Genomic DNA, 25,080 nt, shown 5'->3' on the forward strand with positions numbered 1-25,080 from the left:
TATCTGTACCAATGGCTGAGAGGCTCGGTATCTCTTTTTGATCCACAGGAGGCTGCAGACTCGTCTACTCTTCCACCTCTCTCAAATAGAGGCCAGTCATTTCAACAGAACAAAGCACCTAGCAGGGCTCTTGTACCTGCTCAAACATAACCCCTGAGTCACCGCTGTCCATCATGTGACATCCATCATGGTTTTGTTTTTTTAATGACAGGTACTTTAGAGGAAACGTTGGGAAAGAGATGTGAGCCGGACAATAGTTAGCGTTACAGCTCAATAAGTTAACCGCTAAGCCACAAATTTAGCAAATTCTGGATTTTCTGTCTGTAATAAATGGGTAGATCTGGAAAATAAAACACTAAACACATCTATCACACATCATTTGCAATTGAGTAAGCCTTTTCATATCCCGCTACTGGATACAAGGCCAAGACCGAGGGGGTTTTATTTGTCAATTAGTAACAAGTTCACAACAGTTCTGAGTGATGCTGTTTTCAGAACCGGTGCGTCTGGATGCTAGGGAGCAGCGTGGGGAGGTAAATTGGGAGGGGGTAGATTAGGGTTGGGAACGGGAAGGTAGAGTGGGGATGGACTTGGCACCCGTGACTGCTGATTTAGGATTTTGGCCTGGGAAACAGTTCGCATCTGCCAAGACCTGATTGCTTGGCAGGCATTTTACTTTTAAACTCTGCTTATGGTTTAATGCCTCTATTGCTATACCGCGCGAGATACTGCATTCATAATTCAAATTGCCTTTCAATTCTAGAGATCTGACAAAACCGAGGTTTCCCAGGCTCCATTTTCTTCAAAAAACTTTTTGTGATAAATACTTATCTCAGGAACTTATTATTGTGTTCGTAAACACGACTGAACTGCAACTATTATTCAAATTTTCATGTTTCGTACTTAAAGAGATAGTTCACCCGAAAACAACAATAACAAACTTTCATCATTTATTTACCCTCAGGTCGTAAACATTTATACATATTTTGGGTGAACTATCCATCTAATATGTTCAAAATGGACATTCATAACCATCTAGATGCGAGTTTTTCAAATAAGTAGTCGGCCCATCTGCCCTAAAGAAGTCAGCCAACCATCATGACCCATTCCTTATACTTACGTTCACTGCCAACGGTGCCGATGGGCTCCAGGTCCTGAGGAAAGGGTGCGGCACCATGGCACAGGTGAGTTAGGCTGGTAAAGGTGAGTGTGAGGACCAAGGCCAAAAGGGGCCACGACCCCAAAACCACCAACCTCATTTCAGCAAGAGCATAGAACTCAGCCACACAGCATGACCCAGAGTGAAGCAAACGCTACCTGAAAGAGACCAGATAGAGAGGAAAATTGTCAAATTGGTTTCAAAACACTTCACTTTAATAGATTTGCATGTTTCTACTCCATCTCTAAAGACAACCTGACCGATCTTCTCGTACGTTATTGAGTGCCTGTGTCATTGTTAATTTAGTTGAATATTTAACCTGCAGTCTCAATGAGTTTGCCAGCGTGACTTTTTTAACAACTCACACAAATTAATAAAAGAAAAATCTAGCTGAGGAAATAAAAAGCGAATGACCGAGTGGGAGAGCACTATAGGTGATATAATAAAGGACCCTGCCGGGGGGACACCTTGCTGATTGACTTAAACTGTACAGTCTTTCACAGGTGACTTAACTCAATTAACCGCAAAGGCTGCTGGGATAGCGTTTCAGTCTGTCAGTTTTTACACGAGGCCAGCGGGGATGGATCAAAAACGTATTTTCAGGGCAGGGGAGAAATGAAAATCTCCTGCCTGAGAGTCCTATTGAAAATGTCTCTCAGGCTGAATTATTAATAACTGCTTGAGTGTTTATATTAGATTCATAATGGACTGGGATACTAAGAGTAATGAGTTCAGCATCAGGTTATTCTCCATGATACAGAGAAGCTCTGTACTTTAATCCAGTGGTCTTCAACTAGTTTTGATTCAGGATTTTACATCAAGCATCAAGTGGTGATCCCAAATAAGTCACATCAAAGCAAAATGTCTATATTGCTACTCATATTACTATTAAAATCACCATAAACTGGATATTGCCGGACCAAGAGTATGGAAATCTTGACGTAAACTAAATAACAAAAAGGGACAATTCAATTTCTAAATGTCAGAGCCACAAACTACGATAGAGACAAACAATGTTTATCCTCACTGCATGAGAAACCCATGTTTAATGTGACCTGCCATTTTTTTCATTCCAAAATACCAACACATAAGCAGCATAATATATGGGAAGCATTTAAACCTGCTTTTAAAAGTTTATCATTTATTTTGCTTCATCTTAACTATGCATGATCACATGGTTAGCTGCATTTAATGCTCTACTGCTATCCCAACAGACCTGCAGCCCATTTTATTGTTGCAAGCCACCAGACCTCAGCTTCAGTAAACAGACTTACAGATTAATTTGTGTCTTATGAGAGGCCAGCGTGCCCTTTAAATTTTAATGGCCAGTTAGTATTTTAGACTAGAACACAAATAGCCGTCTGCTGTTTGAGCTTTAGCACTTTGGCAGTGTCAACATAGATATAAAGTCCCATGATCCCATCAGTATTAATGTCACCCCACACGCCCATGTGAAAACACACCCTGTCAGGGCTACACAAAGAGACATTATGGTCGTTTCTCAAACGCAAAGAACGGACTTGTGTTCTTGTGGAGATGGACGCGCCGCAGTGACTTCAACCGGATTCCGTAGGCGCGCAAGGCTTTATATCATGAACACGTCCGGGTACTACTTTGTGTATTCTGTGCTTGTGTTCTTGAGTTTTGGACCGGATGGTTTTTGATGACGTAGAGCGAGAACATGAGGACACAAGACTGCTGAAGAACACATATTGACAAACGGCCTCTCTATGAATATTAGCTATTCATAGAGAACTAGCTTTGAGTGTTCCTATGCAAAATGCACACATTTAACAAAACAATACATTATTACAGCAAAAAACTGTAAAACGCCATATTCCCCAGACCAAAACTAAAATGTTGTGGTTTTTTTCATGTAGACCACCTCAGAAGTTGTAAACAACGCTGGTCCTGTTTCAGTTTTTAACACCACACAAATGAACAAATAACAACCAACAGAATATTTAACAAATATCAATAAGATTTCATTATATATGTAAAATAATAAAATAAAGAAATAATCCGGAAGTGCTGCTGGACCAGTGTTTGCATCTTGCAAAATGGTCTACAGAAACAGACAACCATGAGGCAAAAACCTAATGTATATCAGTCTCATGACCGCAGAGCTTGAAAGAATCAATTATGGGGCCAACATCATGTGAAACAGGGGAGTAGACATAAGTCTTCTCCAAACAAACCTGGGGTAAACAAACAACTAAGAACAAATCAGTCAAGTGAACCCAAGAATAAAATTTTGCATTGAACAGATTTGTGACTGGAGCCAGAATCAAAATAAACTTTGACAAGACACCCACAAGAAACAAACAAAACCTCAGGTATTCCGACAAGTATCAGGTCAAAGTACTCCTTTACAACCTCTAGTCCCAATAATTATCAACATACAGCTATCCGTTTCGCTTAAGGCAAAGCACTCTTTAGAGATCCAAAAGTATGAGACCTCAGAACAGATAAGAGCAGACAGCCCATTCCTCCTCACTCATCTCTCCGCTGTCATTAATACATGCTCCAAATGGCACCTCAATCAGCACTCAAGGCTGATGTGTGCAGTGATAGGGCTGGGAAACCAGTGAATGTGTCCCTCAATTAATTAAATGACCTAAATGGATTTGGACTTAATTACTTTCCCTCAGCTCACTTTCTCTGTGTTTCTGTAAAGCTCGGCACATTCGGCCTACAGGCTACACAAATACGCTTTCAGTAACAGCTTTGAATTCTTGGCAAAATGATATCAGAGGCTCCATGAGAGGCGTGCCATCACAGTCACACGGGTGGAATGAATGTTAATATTACATCAGCTCCTTTTATTTGTTGACTTACTACATTGTCTGTGGGATATGGAATGTGACCAACCTTCACCCAAATATTTAAAACTTTATCCATTCTTATGATCGTATCTTGGATGTTGCTTAAAAACATTGATTTACATTGAATACAATTACAGTATGCTAATCTGATGTTCGCTAAAAGATTATACATCATTATATAGTGTAACATACCACAATTAAGCCCGCCCATTTGCAAGTATGCTTGTTTTGACCTGACTGCTATACTTTCCAATCTTCATATTGCTACTGAAATATTCTTGTGATGAACCGATATATCGGCCAATAATCATTATCGGTCGGTATCGGAAACATCACCAGTTTGCTGTTCAATACTAATAGTCATTACATGAATTAATAAAAAAAAAAAATCTTCACATTCCGGAGTGTATCGGCAGTTGTCACTCTGAATAATCGGTTATCGATTAGAGAAATTTTGTATGAAAGCATAAACAAAATATATATATTAAGTTGGAAGCCACATCCACTTAAGTAACCTCACACCTGTAAATATTAAGAAAAAACAACTGTACCTGGTCAAATCCACAGAGCTGCACTGTGTAAACCACCTACCAAAAGCTTATTATGATCCATGAAAATCCCCTTGAATGGATACAAACGGAGACCACTAAGTAGTTTCACTCTCTTTTCCAGGCAGGTGGCACACAAATGCATGTATGCATCTCTGCAAACTGTTTACGTGTTTCTTACTCTAATCAGTTTTCATTCATGTGGCGTCTGTGGTAATGTGGGGCGCCAATAAGCAGACAGCTGTCGATATGTGACTAAACCCCTGCTTATCCCCTGCACTTCCACAGGGTCAGGGCTGGCTCTCCCTCAGCCCAATGAGGCCAGTGCTGCTGAGGTCTGCGGAGGCCCTCTGTTAATGAGGCAGAGTTGCTGATGCAGCGGAGGGCGGGTAGGAGGGCAACTGAAGAAGCTGCCACGAAGTTTTAGAAAGAGAAATCTTTTGAGCTCTGGATTGATTATCCGACATTCATTTGGATTTACCAGCAGCTTCGTGCCTTTTCCGGCACTTGTAAAGCGCTCGCAGAGGTCGGCGTAGGAACCCTGATGGGAACCGAATGGTATCTTTTTATAGCCCGGGACCAACGCGGTCATGTCACTTTTAAAAGACCTATATTCATTTACAAGTTGACTCTGTTTTTAACAAGTCTTTTATCACTGCTGGCCAGAGACACGCTTGTGATAAAATCTGTGATTAAAATTTCACACAGAAAAATTTGAACTCCATCAGAGGTTTATTATACCTGGGTAACCTCACGCCAGCCAAGACTGAGTAGAAGGAGAAAGAGAGAACTAGAGAGAGTGCATCATTTTTTATTCAAAGAAGAGTCGGGCTGACTATAATGTAATTCTCTTTGTCCTTTGACACAGGGAAAAAGGACACACTTCATTCGCTCCCTTTCTCTCCTCCCGCCAATCTTTTCCACTCTGGGACCCTTTCACACCATCAGAAGCAGAGATTGGACGAGCCTCCCCTCTGTATACATGGCCCAACATAATAAAGTCTGGTGTCCCTGGGCTCCTCTGTCATTTCAAACACGATTAAGCACATTAGCGCTCTGGCTCTGCACGGCCCATTACCCACCAACCCTACTGTCAGGGACCCACAAGTAGCTGGGGCAGAGGCCAGACCTAGCCTTACATATATAGATCCCATCCTATATAGATTGTACAATAGAGATAGAGATTTTAAACTCTCGAAAAGATTAGATCCCATCTGAAATACGGAGTTTCTCGAGAAATGCGAGTCTGCAATGACCCCTTAAAACTCCTGGTTTTGAACTTGGAGCTGTTAATAACTGGGGGTTGAGAAAGAAGTATGAACGATTAATCGTATTTAAACTATAATTGTCAAATTAAGCATATTCGCAATAACTTGAATGTGTAATACAGCAAGCACAAACATCATCGTGATAAGGTCATAAATTGGTCATTTGCAGATGATAGTGCGCTTTGAATGTATAATAAGTATAACAGACTGCTAAGTATAATAATATGCTAGAAAATAATTTTGTAAAAGTTCTAAAAAGACAAAATAATCGTGATTAATAACTGAGATTAAAATTTGAGGAAATAATTGCCCAAAAAATGAGCAAAATAAAGGTGTTTATTAATTGGAATAAAAATCGTGAAATGTTCGTGATTAAAATTGAGCACATAATCGTGGTTCTTAATTGCATAAAAAAATTGGAAGAAAAATAATTGTTAATACTAATCGCGATTAAAGTTTGAGCAAAAGAATTGTGATTACAATTTTGAGAAAAATAATTTTAATTAAAAAATGAACAAAAAATAATTAAAATCGTAAGAACAACTCTGCTAAATGGATAAAATCAGACCCTGTAGCTTAATTGGTAGAGAATCATGCTAGCAATGCAAAATCATGGGTTCTTATGAACAAAGATATTGAAATAATAATTGAAACGCCTAATAAGTAACTTTGAATAAAAGTGTCATAAATGTAAATGTACAAAACCGTATTCAGATATTCTGAGGTTTTAACTGAGCACCAGCAGTGTTTCACTGAAAAAAGTGGTACAGACCGTGTCAGCTAAAAACATGTCTGATTAGTGATGCTACGAGTTTAAATTACACCTTTCAACCTCGCAATGATGAGAAACCTTGAATGAATGCCTGTTTTTCACAAATAGATTGAGGTTAATTGCTGCTGAATCGCAAATACACCATCATGTGTATAAGACGGCAAGAGCCGACTCCTCACTTCACTGAAATCTGTAAATCCAACTTTTCCACACACTCACTGGTGCACGCACACTCGGAGCAAATGTTTCATATCTTTGGCTTTTGTGAGCTAATGAATAAGAAAGGCAGGTGGAGAAAGTGAATCACGTAACACTCTCAAAAGACGTGCGAACCTGGACTTTGGTTCTTCTATAGTCGGACAAATGAGAGTCAGGAACTGATCAACAGCGCTCGTTCGCTCAGCGCAGACAAAAACAAACAAATTACCAAAGCGACTCACTGGCTTTTGGTTCGACAAGGAAAAACAAGGAGAAAACAGTGTGACCGTGTGTATGCTGGTGTGTGTGTGTGAATTTGAATCACAAAGACAACATTGTTGGTTTTAGACCGCAGACATCCACTTGTTTATGGCAAAACAACCAATCATTATCAAAGACCCGTCTCATGATATTATCACATGTTCCAATGGTCACCTAGTAGGCTAATGCTTGCATGCATGAAGTCACGCACACACCGCTGACAAAAGTAGGGCTGGGTGACATAAAATACAACGCACTAATAAACAGCAAAATTTGCATACATCTGAGAAACACTTATGATTGAATATTATTAAAAAAATGCTAACTATAGACATCAGTAAACGAAAACCAAGAAATCAGATTTCGAAAACTAATAAATTAAAATGAACAATGTTAAAGTTAAAGTGTTTTTGCTACCCAAATTGTGTTGATGTAAATTGTTTGATTTTCTACAAGATTATGATATGTATTATTTATTCATTTTATTTTCTAAAACCCTTCATGGTGCAACTTTTTAAAAGCAGAAAAGAAAATAAAGTTCACTACTATTATTATTATAAATCAAAGGCACGATTCAAAATGTTATGTTGTCTCATATTCAACAATCAATAGACGACAAGGAATAAAAAAGGAAAAGGAAGGACTACAAAATCTAAAATTTGATTTTAAAAATCTTAAATGGCCAAATAAAAACTTATTCACAACAAATGTGTCTTTTGCAGATGAAAGTATAAAACAGAAAGCATTGTATTTTAGAATAAACATCTCTTAACAACCGCTCTCCAGTATTTTTGGACTCTAAATCAATTGAGTCAGTTTGCAGGAATTAATAGTTCTAGAAGGCTTTAAAAAACTAGATATTTCTGGCACACTGTCTGCGTGTGTTTTAAACACTGATCCAAATGGCTTGCTGTGTGCTATCCGTCATATCATAGCCCATCTCATCTGGGACACGATGCGGACACACAAGCACACTCACAAGAGCCCCTAATTAGATTTCCAGTGAGTGACCACCCTGCTGCTGCTGGGCTAGATGAGAATTGGAATAAAAGAGTGTCGGGCAATTACTGCGGTCTGCCCCTGCAGAACAGATGATGGAGGGAAAGAGAGAGAGAGAGAGAGAGAGAGAGGGAGAGAGAGAGGTGAAAGAAAAATGCACATCTGACAGCACAAAGTTAAGAGGCCATTATCATGCCTCATAAAATAGACACGCTTGCCTTTATCCCAAGTCACATATTTAATTTTTTAATCTACTCTTTAGAATAACGGCGTATGGGATAGGAGTAGGAACTTTGGTAACCGTAGAAACCAAAAGGACATTAATATGCAGACAATACCAGTGTGACCGCAGACAAAGTCTGCTCAAGAGCAGAGAATAAGATAGAATGACAAATAGCTGACAGACAGACTGGAAACACTATGACCCTCATGTGGGATTAAATAAAAAATTGAATCTCTCACTCATGCTCTCTCCTTGTCTCTGTGCCAAGGTTATTACTGCTAACTAAAACTTGTATGAAGACAAAAACTTAGCAGTTGAAAAATTATTTAGCACACTAAAGTTAAAAGTGAAAAATAGTTTACGATTTAAAAACTAATCTGGAACTGTTCGCTTTTAAGAGTACAACCCAAACCAAAATGTTACAACAAATAAAGGAGTTAAGACATTAAAACATTACTATACTAATAATGTCAAATTTAGCTGATCCTAACAGACTGAATTGTAATACATTTCGATTTTAATAAACTTCATAAACATGAACAAATCCAGAAACTAGGTGCTCTTAAGTCCGGGGTATCTGACACAAGACTAGAGCTCAGAAATGTCCTGGAGATGCCAAACGGACGGTACAGTTTGCTAAATGTAACAGTAATTGAACATGTACCTTGTTTCACTGTCAGCATGCACTGTAATACACTGCGCTGTGTATGAAGTGTATTTTTTCTCTCCCACATATGCAGAGACAACCAGAAGTAAACAATCATTAGGTTTCTCATGGAAATCAATAATTCTTTCTACTATGGTGACCAATGGTGCCCAAGAAATCTCAGTTGCTTAGATTGTTCCAAATATCTTTGACATTTATAAATGTTAGAATTTTTAACTATTCCTTGAAGAAACACTAAAATGTAATTGTCAAAAACTAAATTGAAATCAAACTAAAAACCAAAAGGAAATAAAGAAGCATAGTCTGTTTGGCACCTCCTGGAACAGCAACATGAAAATCTACTTCGATTAAAAGAATCAGAGGCATCTGATGTCACAAGGGTGTCTGATCTGTCAGCGAGAGGTCACAACCTTCTCACTATCAATGCCAGTCAGCCAATCCCTAAGGGAAGAAAGAGATCTGCCGCGGCCACATGGGTTCTGCCTCCCTGACAAGGTCAGTCCGAGGGAGGAAAACTCTGGTGGGCTGAGCCAAGCTGCAGCACTGCCTCTGCAGGGAATGGAGGAGGAAACGAGAACATCACTCTTCATCTCGTGCACGATGACAATTCCTGATTTTCCCATTCCAGTCTGAAATTCCAAGGACAAGCCGTCAACGTCTGTCTTTATTAGCATGAGGCTCGCTGCGTGAAATGTCATATCTGGTCAAAGTTTGCACATGACGCATCCAAAAACAGGAAAATCATTCTCTGGCTGAAATCGCCAGTTCAAATCTTATTCAAGTGGAATTCAGGGGGCACAAGTTTTTATCTGATGGGTTATACAAGATTGCTACAATAAGATCCTCTAAGATCTAATCACTCTGACAGCATGAATAACATTTGATCTACTATGGGTCATCTTTTTTCCATTACATAAGTTTTGCTTGCGTTCTTTAAGAATGATGGTGTGTTATGCAACATGTTGGCATTCATGTACAGTCAGAATTTGTAAATCAAAGTAAAGTCTGACTGGACATTCAGCCTGTCAATAGACATTGACACCTCCCTTTAAAAATGTATTTAACTACCCTAAATATGCACAATTACTTGTTAGTTTCCCTCTATTATTTGCATCGTTTACTCCATGCTTTCCAAAACCGGACCACATCAGATCTGTGACCCCTTTCGGGTGTAAACTCAATTACTCTACAGCAGGCAAACAGACCTCCTGATAACCATCAAACAAACGTTCAACTGTTTGCTTTCGTTTCGCTCAAGTTTTTCCACTCTTGCAGAGTTTGAGACAACATTACCGTCCAGACGTTGACCAGACATCAGAGAGGTATCCGTGCCAGACAGCAGACACTGGCTGAGCAGATCAATACAACAACTACAGAGACTCTCCTTTACTGTCTCTCAGCCAGGCAGACTTCACAGACGACTGCAGCATTAACCAAGTGCTACACATCCATCCCTCACTTACCCCTCTTTTCATCAGACTTCGGGCTCGATGCGGCACACGTTAAATTTGTAAATCAGTCATTTAAACAGGGGGAAATCAATTCTTGTCCAGATGACCTGACAACAACCTCTTCAAACAAAAGCCCTCTGAATTATGCAGGCTACTATCAAATTGGTCTCCCTCTTTTCTTTGACTGTAAAAGCTATGTATGCAAAGTATGTTTTTGCTTGATCTCATTAATATTTAAGGTTGTTATCTAGAGGCATTACCTGTCTGTATTGACAGAAATTGGAGCCGTCGTCCCCCGGCGGATATTATAATTTGAGGGTGAAGTGGCTGGCGGAAAAGAGGGAGCAAAACATGTTTTTTTCCTCAACTTTTTTAAGCAGGTCTATTTTTATTTTCAAATTCTGGTTCTTCCGGAAAAAAAACAGCCCAGGGATCCGACTGCTAGAGTCATCACCCATGCACGCATAGACTCGGCGGAGCGTTCCCGCAGGAGAGCAGGGAGTGGGTGGTTATGTGCAGGGGTAAGCGAGGAATCGAGAGGAGGAGTCTTTATCAAAGAATTGCAGTGTAGTCTGTCAAAATCTGCCTGACGCTCTCTCTTTGCTTCTCCCGCTCGAACCAAGCACAGCATGCACCCGCTCCAATTAGAGAGCTCGAGAGAGAGAGACAAAGAGAGGGAGAGAGCAGCTCTGATCTCCAAAGGAGACATCAGTACACCAACAAAGAATCCATAACTGTCATGCAACATATTCAAGTGTAATAAACACAATATTATTTCAATTATAATCCAGGTCTGTGTTAGAGTACGACTTGGGTAAGGTCGTGAAGCCGGGAAAATGCTGTCAAATAAACAGCATGAGAGGTTCTGATCACAATAAGCTAAATAATCAGAGTGTAAACCAGAAATAACTAACCGGGAGCCTTGACACCTGCGTGAAACAGCTTCATGTACTCCGGAGAGTGTCACTAGTGGCATTTGCGAAGCCAAGCATCACAATTAAAGTCGCAAAACAAAGAAGGAAGGAAGGAAGGAAGGAAGGAAGAAAGAAAGGAACAAAGGAAAGGAAGGAAGGAAGGAAAGAAGGAAAGAAGGAAAGAAAAAATTGTCACAGCTCTTTGGACAAAACTCTGAAAATATTCCCATGGGATGCACACAGACGTGTGTGTGTGGATACGCGTGAAAGACCCCTGGGTGTATAGCAAAGACATGCCGAGCTCAGCGTCTCAGTGCCCTGTAAAGAAACTCACCCTTCCAAATCCCCAAGTGCACACACATGCGCACCCATGCGCACACACACACACACACATACAGCTGTGATCAAACATGCTGTGCTGGACAGACATGACAAGAAATACACACTCACACACAAACAAGTGTGCTCACACTCACACAGTCATGCAGCTGTGATCATACATGCAAGCTGGGCTGGACTGACATGACAGGACAAACACGCACACACAAACAAACAAGTGCAGAGACACACACAAACAGGAGACTCATGTCATTTCAGGCTGGTTAGTTTTCAGTGACAGGTCTGTATTCAGTTTCAGTGCTCAATAGCCCAGCTCATAGGCTCACACACTGATAGCTCTGGGTGTTATCCTATTCCCGTCACTACTGCATTGTGTTATTTACATATTTTTTTACAAGAGCTCTTGCTGTTTGTATTTGTGTTCCAACAGGCTTGATAGCTCCACCCTAATGTGGCTGTACACTATGATTTCCCAAGGCCATTATATTTCATTACATAGGAAATTGTGTATACTTGTTAAAAAAGCAATAATAATATACAAACAGATTGTGAAAGCAACCAAAAAGCTATTTAAGTACATGGTAAAAGTCAAATATTTAGTCATTAAAGGTCTGGACAGCTTGACCTACCACACACTCACGAGTGCTGACCCAAACTACAAGCGGTACCTCACAACCCAACAAGATCCTCAAACTTTGATTCTAAAATGTAAAAAGCTCTTCATTAGACTTCAAATATAATCAGATTTGCTGTTTTTTTTACATTTTTGGCTTTTCGTGTTGAAAGAACAGACACATGATGCCTGGTTAGGACACCCTCACAAACACTGTTATCAACCCTGTGCACTCTGAACTGTTCCCAATCTGGTATTTACTCATCCAGCTATTGTCAGAAGAGTATGTTACCAGACCAGCACTGACAGAAAGCTCTTAGAGGCTTAGACCACATAGGTCACACACTACAGCCGTGTGATAAACGCTTGCAGGTCACTGGGCCACATGGTCAAAGGTCAAATTCCTCTAAACAAACTACCAGTCGGGAGTTCAACATCAACGCAAAGAGCCTGAACTGAAATAACGCTTTAGCAAATATTTTCCAACAAAATGGTAATGGTTTTAGATTGCTCCCATCTGACCTCTTTCAAGACAAAATGCCTACTGGTGGCGTTCCATTTAATCCGAATAACTGGAAGCTATGAGAGGGAGCCTGGAGTGTGTGTTTGTAAAGGCATATTGATGTATTAACTCTGAATTCTGATCACATTCTGAACGACGCAGATTTGTCTTGTCTTCCAATGGGATAATCCCACATGTAATCTTAATCTCAATCTCCAAACCATAATCTCAATCCCAGACCTGATTAAAAGATCAAATGTGGCTCAGAGACCACTCTAATTAATGCTTGTGTTATCATTCCATTTCCTCTGCTTTTCAATTAAAATTCATAATCGCTCTTAATCCACATCTCTTCGACCATCAGTTAATTATCTACAGCCGAAAAGCAAAAATGACTCTACTTCAGCAGAGCGACAGTGAGAAAGGAACCTTTAGACACATTACTGAAGGGTTCTGAAGCCAATCCTTACCAGGGGTGACACAAATCCTCTCTTTTCCATGTTAACTGTGTTTCCATGTAATATATACAAATATGGCGATGTGGATAATGAACGTTACGTTTTTATAACCTTAGATTGATCTACTGTATATACAACGCAGGTCCCCTTGCATGGATTTCACCATGTTGGTTCTACAGTAGCCCTAAACGGACAAACTACTCTACATTTAGTCATATAGCAGACGCTCCTATCCAAAGTGACTTACAGATGAGGTAAACAATAGAAAGCAATTGGAACAACATAAGGACAACAAAAGCTCTCTATTTTTTAAAAAGAGATTGAAGTCAGAACTTATCACTCAGGTGTTGACAGATGTGTTTTCAGCAATTCTTAAAGATGGCTACAGAATCTGCTGATCTTGTAGCAGAGGGCAGATCATTCCACATAACTGGAACTGATCCAGAGAAGGAAAATACGCGAGAGTGGTTTTTTACCTTTTCGGGATGGCACCACAAGACGTTGTTCATTTCCAGAGCATACAGAGTGCGTTTCATAAATACGTTATCTCCATCGGCAAATAAGTGAAATCTTACTCCTGTGTCAGCCACCGTAGTGCTTCGAAAGAGAGAGGTGGATTGAGCCATTGGTTGCAATTCACAACCTCACCGCTAGATGCCACTAAATTCCATAAACTGGACATTTAACAACATAAGTATGTAGTGTACCAAGGCAAAAAACAAAAGAAAATTGGACGTAAGTGTTGAAGGCAAGACACTAAAATAATAATTTTAAAACATGCAGCGTTACATTAATAATAAAGAAATATGTATAACAAGGTTAATTGTTTGTCAACATTTATGAATACCGCAAGCATAAACAGTATGACCTTTATGCAATAAATGAATTTATTGGAACAAAAACAGAATACACAGCAAAATTCATTTGAATTCATTAGGCCTTTAATCCTACTTTTGTCCTTACCGAATCCATCTACAGCACCCACTGGTGCAAAACACAATCTCAAATATGTTTTGATCGACTTTGATATTGTTGCCCAAGTATTTTTACATTCACTGAGGCCTGACAAATTAGCTCAAAATCTGTCGCATTGTACCCGTTGTTAGGCTTCCATTTTCTGCTACACACCCAAACTCCAAACCAAGAGGAATGTAGAAGATGAACATTTGAATGTGTCGGTGTAGAAGAGACAAAGTGTGTGTTTAAGACTCTTGCTGTGGTGTCATTAAGCATGTGTGTGTGATGAATGCACTTCGCTTGTCAGATTTGAGATTCTCATTAGTGTGAGCAAGAGGCAGAGAGAGGCCATTACTCTTCTGTCTCAATGACACATTTGTGTGTGTGTGTGTGTGTTTGTTTGTGTGTGTGTGTGTGTGTGTGTGAGAGAGGGGGGAGAGAAAGAGAGGGAGGGTAAAGCCACTAAGATCAGAATCCTTCAGAGCAGAGTTATCCAAATTGAATCAATACATAAAGGCAGTAAGCCAGTGCTTGGTCACGTCTGGGGTTTTACTAGTGGCACCAGCCATCATACACACACACACACACACACACACTCACAGCGCTCATCTAAACACAGCCAGTGATTTTAAGAAATCTCGATATATAATGGCTACGACTCCCCCACCATATCTCTGTAACACAAAACTTACCGCAGAAACACAGAGGCTCGGTGCGTACATTAGTCAGACACAGATACGAGTCCGAGATGCCCGTATCCCACAACCACGGACATCATTTACGGCCCTCAGATACAGCTCTCCCAAGAGGGGTCTCGTATCCACCAGCTTTTACTCTACATGCAACAGAGAGCCTATTTCCAATGCAAAGGCTTTGTTTTGAAATCGTTCGAGTGGCTGCACCAGCCTGGAATCGGAATATTATGAAACGTAAAGAGTGTTTAGTTGGCACGGGGAGAACGGTGAATATGAGCTACGGATCGATAAAAAAACTGAGCGAAGAAGAAACAGAAGAGGCTTGCGTGGTGCTGTGGTTAGAAATAGAAGCTATTCAGGGCGTTTTGTTGACACGGGTGATGTTTCTCAGTCCACTACTGTTGACTCGAGAGCAGAAGGTTCAGAGACACTGAGACATTTCTGGTCTCTCAAGTGTGATGGGGGAGATGTTTCAGCTAGTACGCCACAGGTGGATGCTGGAGGTTATAACGTATATATTTTTAAGCGAGTGCAAGTAAAGTAGTAAAGATGGTCTCTGAGAGTCCCGTTGATATGGTCCTCTGGGTCTAAAGCTAATTATTGCGAAGAGGAGGGGAAAGAAGCACATTTAGACCTTGAGAAATACTCAGATCTCTAGAGCTCCGGTCTTATCAACAGATCAAAGGCCTAAATCTTCCAGAACACGCCCTTAGGCGAGGAGGGACCACTGGATGAAACGAAACAGGTCTGTTAAACTCTTGGAGAGCAGCGTGCGTTACGTACTCTTCTGTGGTGCACTGTAAAGGCAATTATATCTTCTCATTAAAATGTCAATTGAGCAACTGCGTTACTTTAGGGTTTCTCAGCACTACAAAGTGACGTTAAGGGACTTGTGAGGTTAAAGGAATACAACGATTTTGACCGTAAGCTGTTTCTGTGGCTTAACTGGTAAAGCATCGTGCTAGCAACACAAAGGTCATGGGTTTGATTCCCATAGAACAAACAAACTGATAAAATGTGCCTGTACACAAACTGTATAGACAGTTTCAGAGCAACAACATGAATAAACATTTCTGTGCATGCACTCATTTGGGGCCCAAACTTAACTTCCGGTTCTGGTACACATCCACAAAGAATCCCTGTAGATTATTTCTGATAACAACCAAAAGATTTTCTTATACAGCTGGCAAGTTAAAAGAATGTCTAGACAGTATTATTTTGGGTTACCAGTAGAAGAACCGTTACTTTGCTTAACTTAAATGCAACAAAGTAGCATGAACCATTCAACAAATTGTTTATTTAAAAACATTCAAATACAGCAAAATTCAACAAATTGTTCTTTATACAATAAAATAATCATTAAAATCAATATTAATCTAGATTAAATAAAATATAAATAGTTATATTATTAGCCCCTAGCCAGACTGATCAACAAACAAAGACGTGTGCGTCCGATGAAACCGTCAATTTACACAAACTGTATAAAATGCAGAAAATGGTAGTAAAAAGTACATACACCGTAATAAAACCACAATAGAGAAAACAAAGTGAAGCAAAACAAAATTCTGTATGCTTAAATTATCAACTGAACGTTTTTGGCTCTTTCAACTTTATTGTCATGACGACGCAACACCAGTAAAGCCTGTAAGCCCAGATGCTTTTCGCGCGTCTGCATAAGGATAGCAAAGAAAAGGTGACGCATCTTTCCTGCTTATACAAAGACACGCAGGTAATCTCAAAAACCACTGGCTTAAATCAGCAGGAAATAAACTGCTTCCCGTCTGTCTGCATACGTTCATAATGTCAGACAGAGAGGACCATTCAGAACACGTCTAAGCAAAAGCCATCTACATCTACCCCACAGCAATGAACAAATGTTTTTACTGTCAAAACAGATATTTGATGTCACACGTTGTAACAAACGCTCAAACAGCGCATTTTAACCCAAGCAGCACTAAAGCAATGAAGATGCAAAAGAACCTGCAACAGATAACTAAAATCATGTCATCGTGACACCAAATATGTAAATAAAATGTAAATACAGCAATATTGATATTCAAAATGTTGTATGCAATAAATTAAAGATGGCTTACAAATCAATACCATCGAAAAATTAATTTATCTTGTTTTTAACATACAGCAAGACAGATTTATTATAATTTCTTTCAAAAACAATATTTTATTTTAGTTTGCTATTTTGTAAGGTGAAGAAATGCTGCTTTAAAACCATTATGTATTCCTTACCTGCGATCAAGTGAAGGTCATGAAAAATGTATTTTCAATATTTGGTTTTATCTTCTTGACTTGTTCAAAGGCTGAATAAAGCTGAAATTCTGAGTAAAACTGAAAAGCCGATTTAAAGCTGTCAAATAAATTACTATAACATAAAAAATAATTCATCTCTAGTGCTGTTTTATTTTATAAATACATGACTGTATTTCTTCACAGTAAACCAACTTCCAATGCTTTAAAAAAGAGGGTGGGCATTAACTATCCAGAGGTCCAGTTACGCTCAAAATAGAATTAATTCATCTTCTGCCAATTCTTTTGGACATGTACGCTGGACCAAATCTAAAAGTAGAACACCATGTTTTATTCTGCTTATCCGTGGAAACAATTCAGGTCAATCAGAAATCACACCCAGAAATGTCACCGCGAAGGTCTGACTTATACATATCTTACCGGAAAAAACTATTTTCGGTTTGAAATATGAATAACGCAAACGCCCTCCGGGCAACATTTATCCACGGTCTAGGAATCAAGCGTTATTAAAGTGCCGCTGTGACTGAACCAGAATGTCAATATACGCATAACACTTTACCTGCTGCAAGATTTAACATCACATTAAACAGGCCGAAAGTGTGCGGCCAAGGTTGGCCTCACTCGCATACACACACCAGCTCCATAAATATTGTAATGTGACCTCGGGGCATAAACGCAGTGTCTGTGAGAGCAGCAGAGGAGTGAGGGATCGTCTGCCTTGCTGGTCATCAGCGCAGGATACCCCTTTCTAACAGACCTTGGAATCAACCTGATAGGGAAAGGCCTGGTGATACCATGTCAAAAGAGCGCTAAGGGGCTGACAGGGAGTGTGCACGTCAATGTGTGCACGGTTGCAAGTGCTCTTGTGTGTAGTGCAACTGAGGAAAAGACACACGGAGGGAAGATAAGAGGGCAAACGTTAAGAGTGATTCACCGCGTCTCTATCGTACAATTATCAGATGAGAGGGTGCGAATGTCTCTCACAAAGGCCAGAACCCTTTGTGAATAAAAGCCACTTCTTCACGTCTAACACGCACATTAATCACGAGTCTCAGTCGGCCGTTTTGAGACTCATCTTCCTCCATTGTTAATGCTAAGGGCATTTTTCCCAGTATGCACGAGGTGTTTATCACAACAGTGCTAGGGATCACAAAGACACTGCACCAAGCGATTAGCATAGCATGTTGCATGTAAAGTCATGGCAAATTTTTTTTCTTAATGAAACAAATGTAATCCTTAAAGGGATAGTTCACCCTAAAATGTTGTACTCGTTGACCTTCATTGGTTGTGTGCCCATACAATTGTCAATGGGTACCGCCATTCTTTGGTTACAAACATTCTTCAAAATATCTTCTTTTGGGTTGTGCAGAAGAAAATTGTTCATGCAGGTTTGGAATAACAAAAGGGAATTTTCTATTATGAGTGAGATATCCCTTTAAAGCAAATTGAAAAATAAACTATGAAGAGAAAATCTGTACAGAAACACTCGCAACATTGAGTATTACATTCTCCACTGTGTTTTTTTTTTTGCCCACGTATAAGATCAACTCTACTTACCAAAATCGTGTGTCTGATTGGTCAGTGACTAAGCTCAAGATCAAATCTAGGAACTCGCAGTTATCGGATACACTTTAAAGTGGGCCTTACACAGCATCATTTCTGTTTAAACAGACAGCCTGATCTCAAAAACACTTCAAAATGATGAATGAATCAGTAGTTACACGATTGAAAATGAATAATAGATCGTGCAGAGCTGGTTTAACAGACTTTATGACACATATCCAAGGTTAGGGGTGTAATAACTAAACATGAAGTGTTTCACCTGTCTCACATGTTTCTTCACAGCTCAATCTGTGCTATCAGCGCTGCTATCGAACCCTCTGCAGAAATCTGTAATACCATCTCGCTTCATTCAATGAAGACCAGCAGGAGCCGAGCACCATGGCATCCCTGGGAGGTGGGTGGAGGTTTTAAATCCAGCTAAATGCATTTATCTTCTTTTGGCAGCTTTCCAAGTCCTCCAGCTGAGGCGAGATGGTACAGGAGGACACGCCAGCAGTCCTCTCATGGGCAGATGCATTCACAAGTGAACAAAATTGCGTAAGTTGTGTGCGTGTTGGCTTTTGGAGAAGACTAGATGTTTGTGGTACGGTTTTTTTGGAAAACAAAACACAGCAGGGGGCTGGATGCAAATCAAAGTAAAGGGTTAAAGAATAAAAAGGAGTATGTCAAATGAGAGATAAAAGATCAACCACAGCAGTACAAGCCTACACAATACTGTGCTAAAATCTTAGGCGTATAAGATGCTTTATCAACATTTTATAGACAATTTTAAAGAATTAGGGCCAAAAATATATATATTTTTGAAAAGTAACGTTTGTGTAAATGGTATTTCATAATAATAAATAAAATGTTAGTTTGAATTGTTTTGGAGTTTAGTTATTACTTAAAGTTTTCATTAATAAAAACATAATTTAAGTAGCTAGAAAAGAGCGAGGTTCTGCAGGAGGTAAAAAGAGAGAGAGGTTCTGCATTAGGAATGAGAAACACCGATTTTGCATGAGGGAAAGAGAGACATGGGTTCTGCATGAGGTAAAAGTGAGACAGGCTCTGCAGCAGGTAAAAAAGTAAGACAGGTTCTTCATAAGGCAAAGAGAAACAGATTTTGCATGAGGTAAAGAGAGTAAGACAGTTTCTTCATGAGGCAGAGCAAAACAGGTTCTGCATGAGGTAACGAGAGCGAGACAGAGGAATCCTGTGTTCCTCACAGCACGTCTTGAAAACAGAAGTGACAGCTCAGTGAGATTTGTGGCCAAACACACATGCATGCAAGTTTCAAGTTGAAAAAAGCTTTAGTGCTGATTGTTGTTTTTTTGGCCAGGTACACATTGAAATAAACGCCAACGCACAACAGCTCCTGCCTCTCACTCCGTGGTGGCTGTGATTGTCTCAAAGCAGGCGGGTGAGAGACATCCAGGACTGACAGACCTGATCCTGGATCAGCAGTGGGTGAATCCCGACGGATGCATCACATCAGAAGATCAATACCCCACTTAATGCCGCGCTGTTGCGGAATAACAATGGACCGTGAGAAAGCTTTTCACTCACCATCTTCCTGCTGATACCAGCTACAGCCCATAATTACTTTTGTGCGCACACGCGCTACAGTTATGGGGGCCGCATTTCCGAAATTTCTGTGAGATTGCAGGGGGATTATGATTATATTCCAGTCAGATCTTGTGCAAGAAAGCTGCAAGGTGTCACTTTGTTTAGTAGGAAAATAAATAACAAGACAAAAAAATTTGAACTAGACACTTTTCGTGCATCTTGGAGCAAAAAGATTAGAAAGAAAGGGGCTATTCTTCAGTGTAGATTTATACTGAACGGTATCAGCATCCTCGATATTGAATGCCGGTGTTACTAGGTCCACCAGCACTAAACCACCAGAAAGCACATAAAAAACATGTCGGTCTAAGATGGTTTAAATTGTTATTTCCTCATTGCAAAATGTGTGCAAAGACACGTCGTCAATATTTTGTTGCAATGTATACAATGACATGGTTACAGTATCAAATATTGAACATATACTGTACTTCCATTCCTCACAGTCTTGGGTCAAATTAAATATGGCATCAACACTCGATGGCTTAATCCTTTAATAAGCTCTCGATCTCCAAATCTGTCCTTGCTTCCTTCAGTCAGCGCAAATACGTGCGAGTTTGTTCAATGCGGTCTATATAATTTAAAGTTAGTGTGTCAATGTGACGGAGTATAATCCCACGGTTACCCATCACTGGCTGTTATAGCAAGACATGAGGAGGGGCAGCCATATGGATTACAGAGATACAGCAAATACGAGGATGAGCGAGTGTGTGTGCGTGTCCGGGTATCTGTCAGGATTACAGAAGCGAGGCATGTGTGGCTCAGGAGGACATGATTCTGTCAGAGAGCTGCTGCAGGGTCACCCCTCCTTGGAGCCATCTGCTTCCTCCTGCCAGTTAGTCTCAGGGCACTGAAGCTCAGATCTCAAACCGGCCCCGGGAGACAAACACACACATGCAAGGGTGCACAGAAAAACACATCGAAAATAACTAGCGTAACTGCTGGTTAGGGAAGCATACCAGCAACCAGGAAATGATTGGAGTGCCAATCTCCTGGTGAAAAGAGAATTTAACCCCAAGCTATTTCTGAGCAGCCAAGTGTTTCCCTCCTGGAGTACAGAGGAACCAGAACTGCTGTTACTGATGGGGGGGACACGGAGTTGAACTTGAGGGACTGTTTGTACAAATCCTACACGGGCCACTTTAAATGCAAGGTTAAGTAAATGGTAAATCCCTGCTCGTTCCAGAACTGTGTTATGTGCTATCGCTCCAAGTCTCATCATTATAATAGAGTTTTCATTTATAAAACTCAAGAGAGATTATGTGAAATATTCTATTGGAGCTTGAAAAAGTCCTTGAAAAGCACACAAACAGTCTAATACTTGTCTTCATACTCAAAGTACGGGAACTTGCTGTAAATTCCTCTATGCGTTGGGTGAGATTTGCTATGCGTTGTATAGCCCTGCGCTGTGGTGGGCAACAATGAGACAGATCACACAAGACTATCGAACCATCCTACCTTGGACAAAGAGACAAGTTGATGGCAACACACTACGATCCCAATCCCAGGAAATGCAATAAACGATAATAATGTTAAAAATGTTCAATACACCCAATTTGGGGAATGTAGACCGATTTGAAAATTATGGAAAAGGTCGTACATATTTACGGAACATGTGCTTTCCGTAAGTCTTCTCACCCAATGTGTCAAAAAGTACCAACATAACCAGTGGCACTCCTCCTCCTGCAGGACTCGGCTCTATATTAGATCATACACAACACAAAGAGAAGCTTCAGGATAAACAGTGGGATGCAATTCTATTGAATACCACCCCGAGCAGTCCTCTGTGGCATTTGACTCAAAATGCAGCTTCCAGGACCGAGGTGGACTGAGAGAAATCTAAAATGAGAGTGCTTACGTTGTTTCTGCTCACAGAGAGCATCAGGAGAGAATGAGTGTCAATGCACAACGGTGCTGACCAAATGATGTGAAGGCAGTTTTAGGCAAATGTGTGAGAAAAAGGCCATTTCATTGTGTGTCAAACATTCGTCATATGTTCTCTACAACGAGTTCCTGTAAGTAGTGTGGTTCAGTATGGCAGTCATTGTGTTAAAAGATGACCATTATTTAAAATATATTACCAAAACGTGTGGCTATTGTATATGTGCTACTGTGCTAGCGCTTTAATGTGGCAAACAAGAAATCAAATCCGTCTCCGTGTTTTAAGGTAAAGAACTGATTTAAAGGTCCAATGTGCAAATTTTTGGAGGATATATCGATAGAAATGCAGCATAATATATATATAAGTCTTCAGAGATGTATAAAGGCCATACATAAAGAAGCGATATGTTTTTATTAGCTTAGAATGAGCTGTTTCTATCTACATACAACATGGGTCCCCTTGCATAGAATTCATCATGTAGCCCTAAACGCACAAACTGCTCTATAGAGCGCTTGTCAATAATACGTTATCTCCTTCGGCAAAGAATCCAAAATGTGACGACATCTTTGTCCTGTGAGAGCCACCGTAGTCGTTTGAAAAGGAGGGGGAGGGGTGGAGGGAGCTGTTGGTTGTAACTAGCAAACTCCTAAATTTCGTTCACTGGACCTTTAATTTACAACGGTCTCAAAACGATAAAAAGAAAGTCGCCAACGGTAGATCAAAAAATTATCAATCAATTATCATAATAAATATATTGTTCGTAGTATTTTTGCAAACAATCCCATTGCCATTGGTAATAACCTGATTTGACATTATAGAAACAAATGTGGAGAAATCTAAAGAAATGTATAAGTCTCAAGTTTCATAACTATAAGGTAGCACTGAATTAGTCAACACTTTGTTTATTTTTCTGCATTTTTACTAAACAGTAAAAAAGATAACAATATCTCTATCAAGTCCCATTTATACTAAAGTTGGATATTGAATTCCAAGTTAGATGTTTTGCTGACTTGACTTTCGCTGAAGAATATGACTAAGATGACTCAAAGAAATTGTTTGGCATATACATGTATCATATATCGTATCTTATATATCTTATCAAGTCAGAAAACTATATACCCCACCTGCTACAAATGTTACACATCTGGTGAATGCTTCAGACAGAAACAGTGCGATTTACTGTGGTGTCACTTTAAAATATTTATTTATAGCACTTAATCTAAATACATGGGACACGGCTCATAAAGCTGTGAAGGCGCCAATTTAAAATGAACGTCTGGTCACTATAAATTGCCATAACATGGCACCGGAACACTGATTTTAGATCAGCGGCTCCTACATGACTGACAGGCATCGGTCACATTTCCTTAGCAATGCAATCTACGGATGCGATCCGGCTGGCGTGGGTTGCATCGGCTCTGACAGGTCGATCTGCGTTTGTTAGTTCTGCTGATCTCTAACCGATGCTGCATCTCTGTAAAATGCTGTGTCTAAAATTGATTCTGTCTGCCATGACGATGAGAGGAAATATGAACTGGCGTGTCCATGATGACAGGCAGGAGACCCGAAACGCTGTAAATAAAGAGACGGTGAACTGGATACTCACTGTTGTCCTTTGAGAAGACGACCAGTAGGGAAATCTGAGAATATGTGGTCCCGCTTTACCTCAGACGGGTGTCGTTGAGGAGGGAACTGGGGCAACACCTTCAAAAGGGAAAAATCTTGGCAGTCTAGATGCTGAAAAAGAGAAAGAGAGAAAGAAAAGGACATAAGTATATTTGGATCTGGCCGTGTTACAGATTTGTAGAGTAATAACCGCTGGTTTGTAGGTGACTCATGTTGGCAGGAGATGTGAACCGGTCTGTGACCCGCAAAGAGGAAGATTCAGAACTCAAACTGTTCAGGAAAAAAAATCCTCTTATACTCTGCTTTAAAAAAAAAAAATGTTGCTCACATAAACACACGGCGCATAACTCTAAACAGGACCAGATGTTTCTACTTGAGAACTGCTCTCCCATCTGTGTATGGAGTAAAGAAAGCCATAGCGCACTTTTGAAACTCATTAACCCTCTGTTGTCAAAAACAACAAGAATTCCTGGAAGCCATTTGTGTTGTACACACAAAAAAATACTGCCATGCGTGTACACAATGTGTGCATCTATCTAACCATCCATCCATTACCGGCGTGCGGTTCCTGCCAGGAGTACATTAAATATAATGTAAATATATATTTTATAAGGGTTTAATACAGCTGTGCAGCCCTAATGCAAAAAATAATCTGACTGTGGTACCCGTCAGCGAGACTAAATCACAGATTCAATTAACCAGACCTGGAATTCCATACCCCTGCATCTTTAAAACCCCCCGGTGAGGCTGGTGGGGATTGACTGCGTTTCCAGGAACACATTTGTGCAAGGCTATCACATTCTGACCGCAGTTAGCCTCTCTAACCGCTAGTGAGTTATAGCAAGTTCGTGCACAGGCCTTTGCACAACTCGCCCACTCACAACCCCCACCACATACTAACCCAGGGGGATGGACGGGGTAGGGGGGACAGGCATTCCTCATAAGCCCGAAACCGGTGCTTGAACTCGACTATTTGCTTTACGCTACAGAGGCAGAACGAACAAAACAAACCATAGAAAAATACAAACACATTCCTTATCTAGCTGCGTTGGAAGAATCAAAATCTTCGACGGTAGCTTGAGAGTAGTTCAGGTTTTTAAATTGGCCTCTCTTTGGCTGCTAGAAAGTGATATAGGAGGTAGCGGTAGATAGGTAAAAAAGAAATAAACATCTTTCCCTTTACAATGTTGTGTTTTATCCACAATCTGCATCCACAATCAGCACTATCCATTTTATAACACGAAACAACGAGATGCTGGTTTAAAATAGCGTCCCTCATGCCGGCGTTTGTCAGCTTCT

At 40.2% G+C, this 25,080-nt stretch overlaps 1 protein-coding gene across 2 annotated transcripts in view; it reads right to left on the reverse strand.

Annotated features, from left to right (window-relative positions):
• Positions 1 to 25,080, reverse strand: part of sema6e (sema domain, transmembrane domain (TM), and cytoplasmic domain, (semaphorin) 6E) — a 113,307-nt gene that overhangs the window by 41,297 nt on the left and 46,930 nt on the right. For both annotated transcript variants that reach the window (XM_056762937.1, XM_056762936.1), the window contains exons 3-4: positions 23,762 to 23,892; positions 1,121 to 1,317 (exon numbers count right to left, since the gene is read on the reverse strand). In XM_056762937.1, coding sequence (XP_056618915.1) covers positions 1,121 to 1,259 — 139 coding nt within the window. In that variant the 5' untranslated portion in view covers positions 1,260 to 1,317; positions 23,762 to 23,892. The remainder of the gene's footprint in view (positions 1 to 1,120; positions 1,318 to 23,761; positions 23,893 to 25,080) is intronic.

This window comes from Triplophysa dalaica, chromosome 12 (assembly GCF_015846415.1).
Source record: "Triplophysa dalaica isolate WHDGS20190420 chromosome 12, ASM1584641v1, whole genome shotgun sequence".
In the NCBI taxonomy this organism is placed as follows: domain Eukaryota; kingdom Metazoa; phylum Chordata; class Actinopteri; order Cypriniformes; family Nemacheilidae; genus Triplophysa; species Triplophysa dalaica.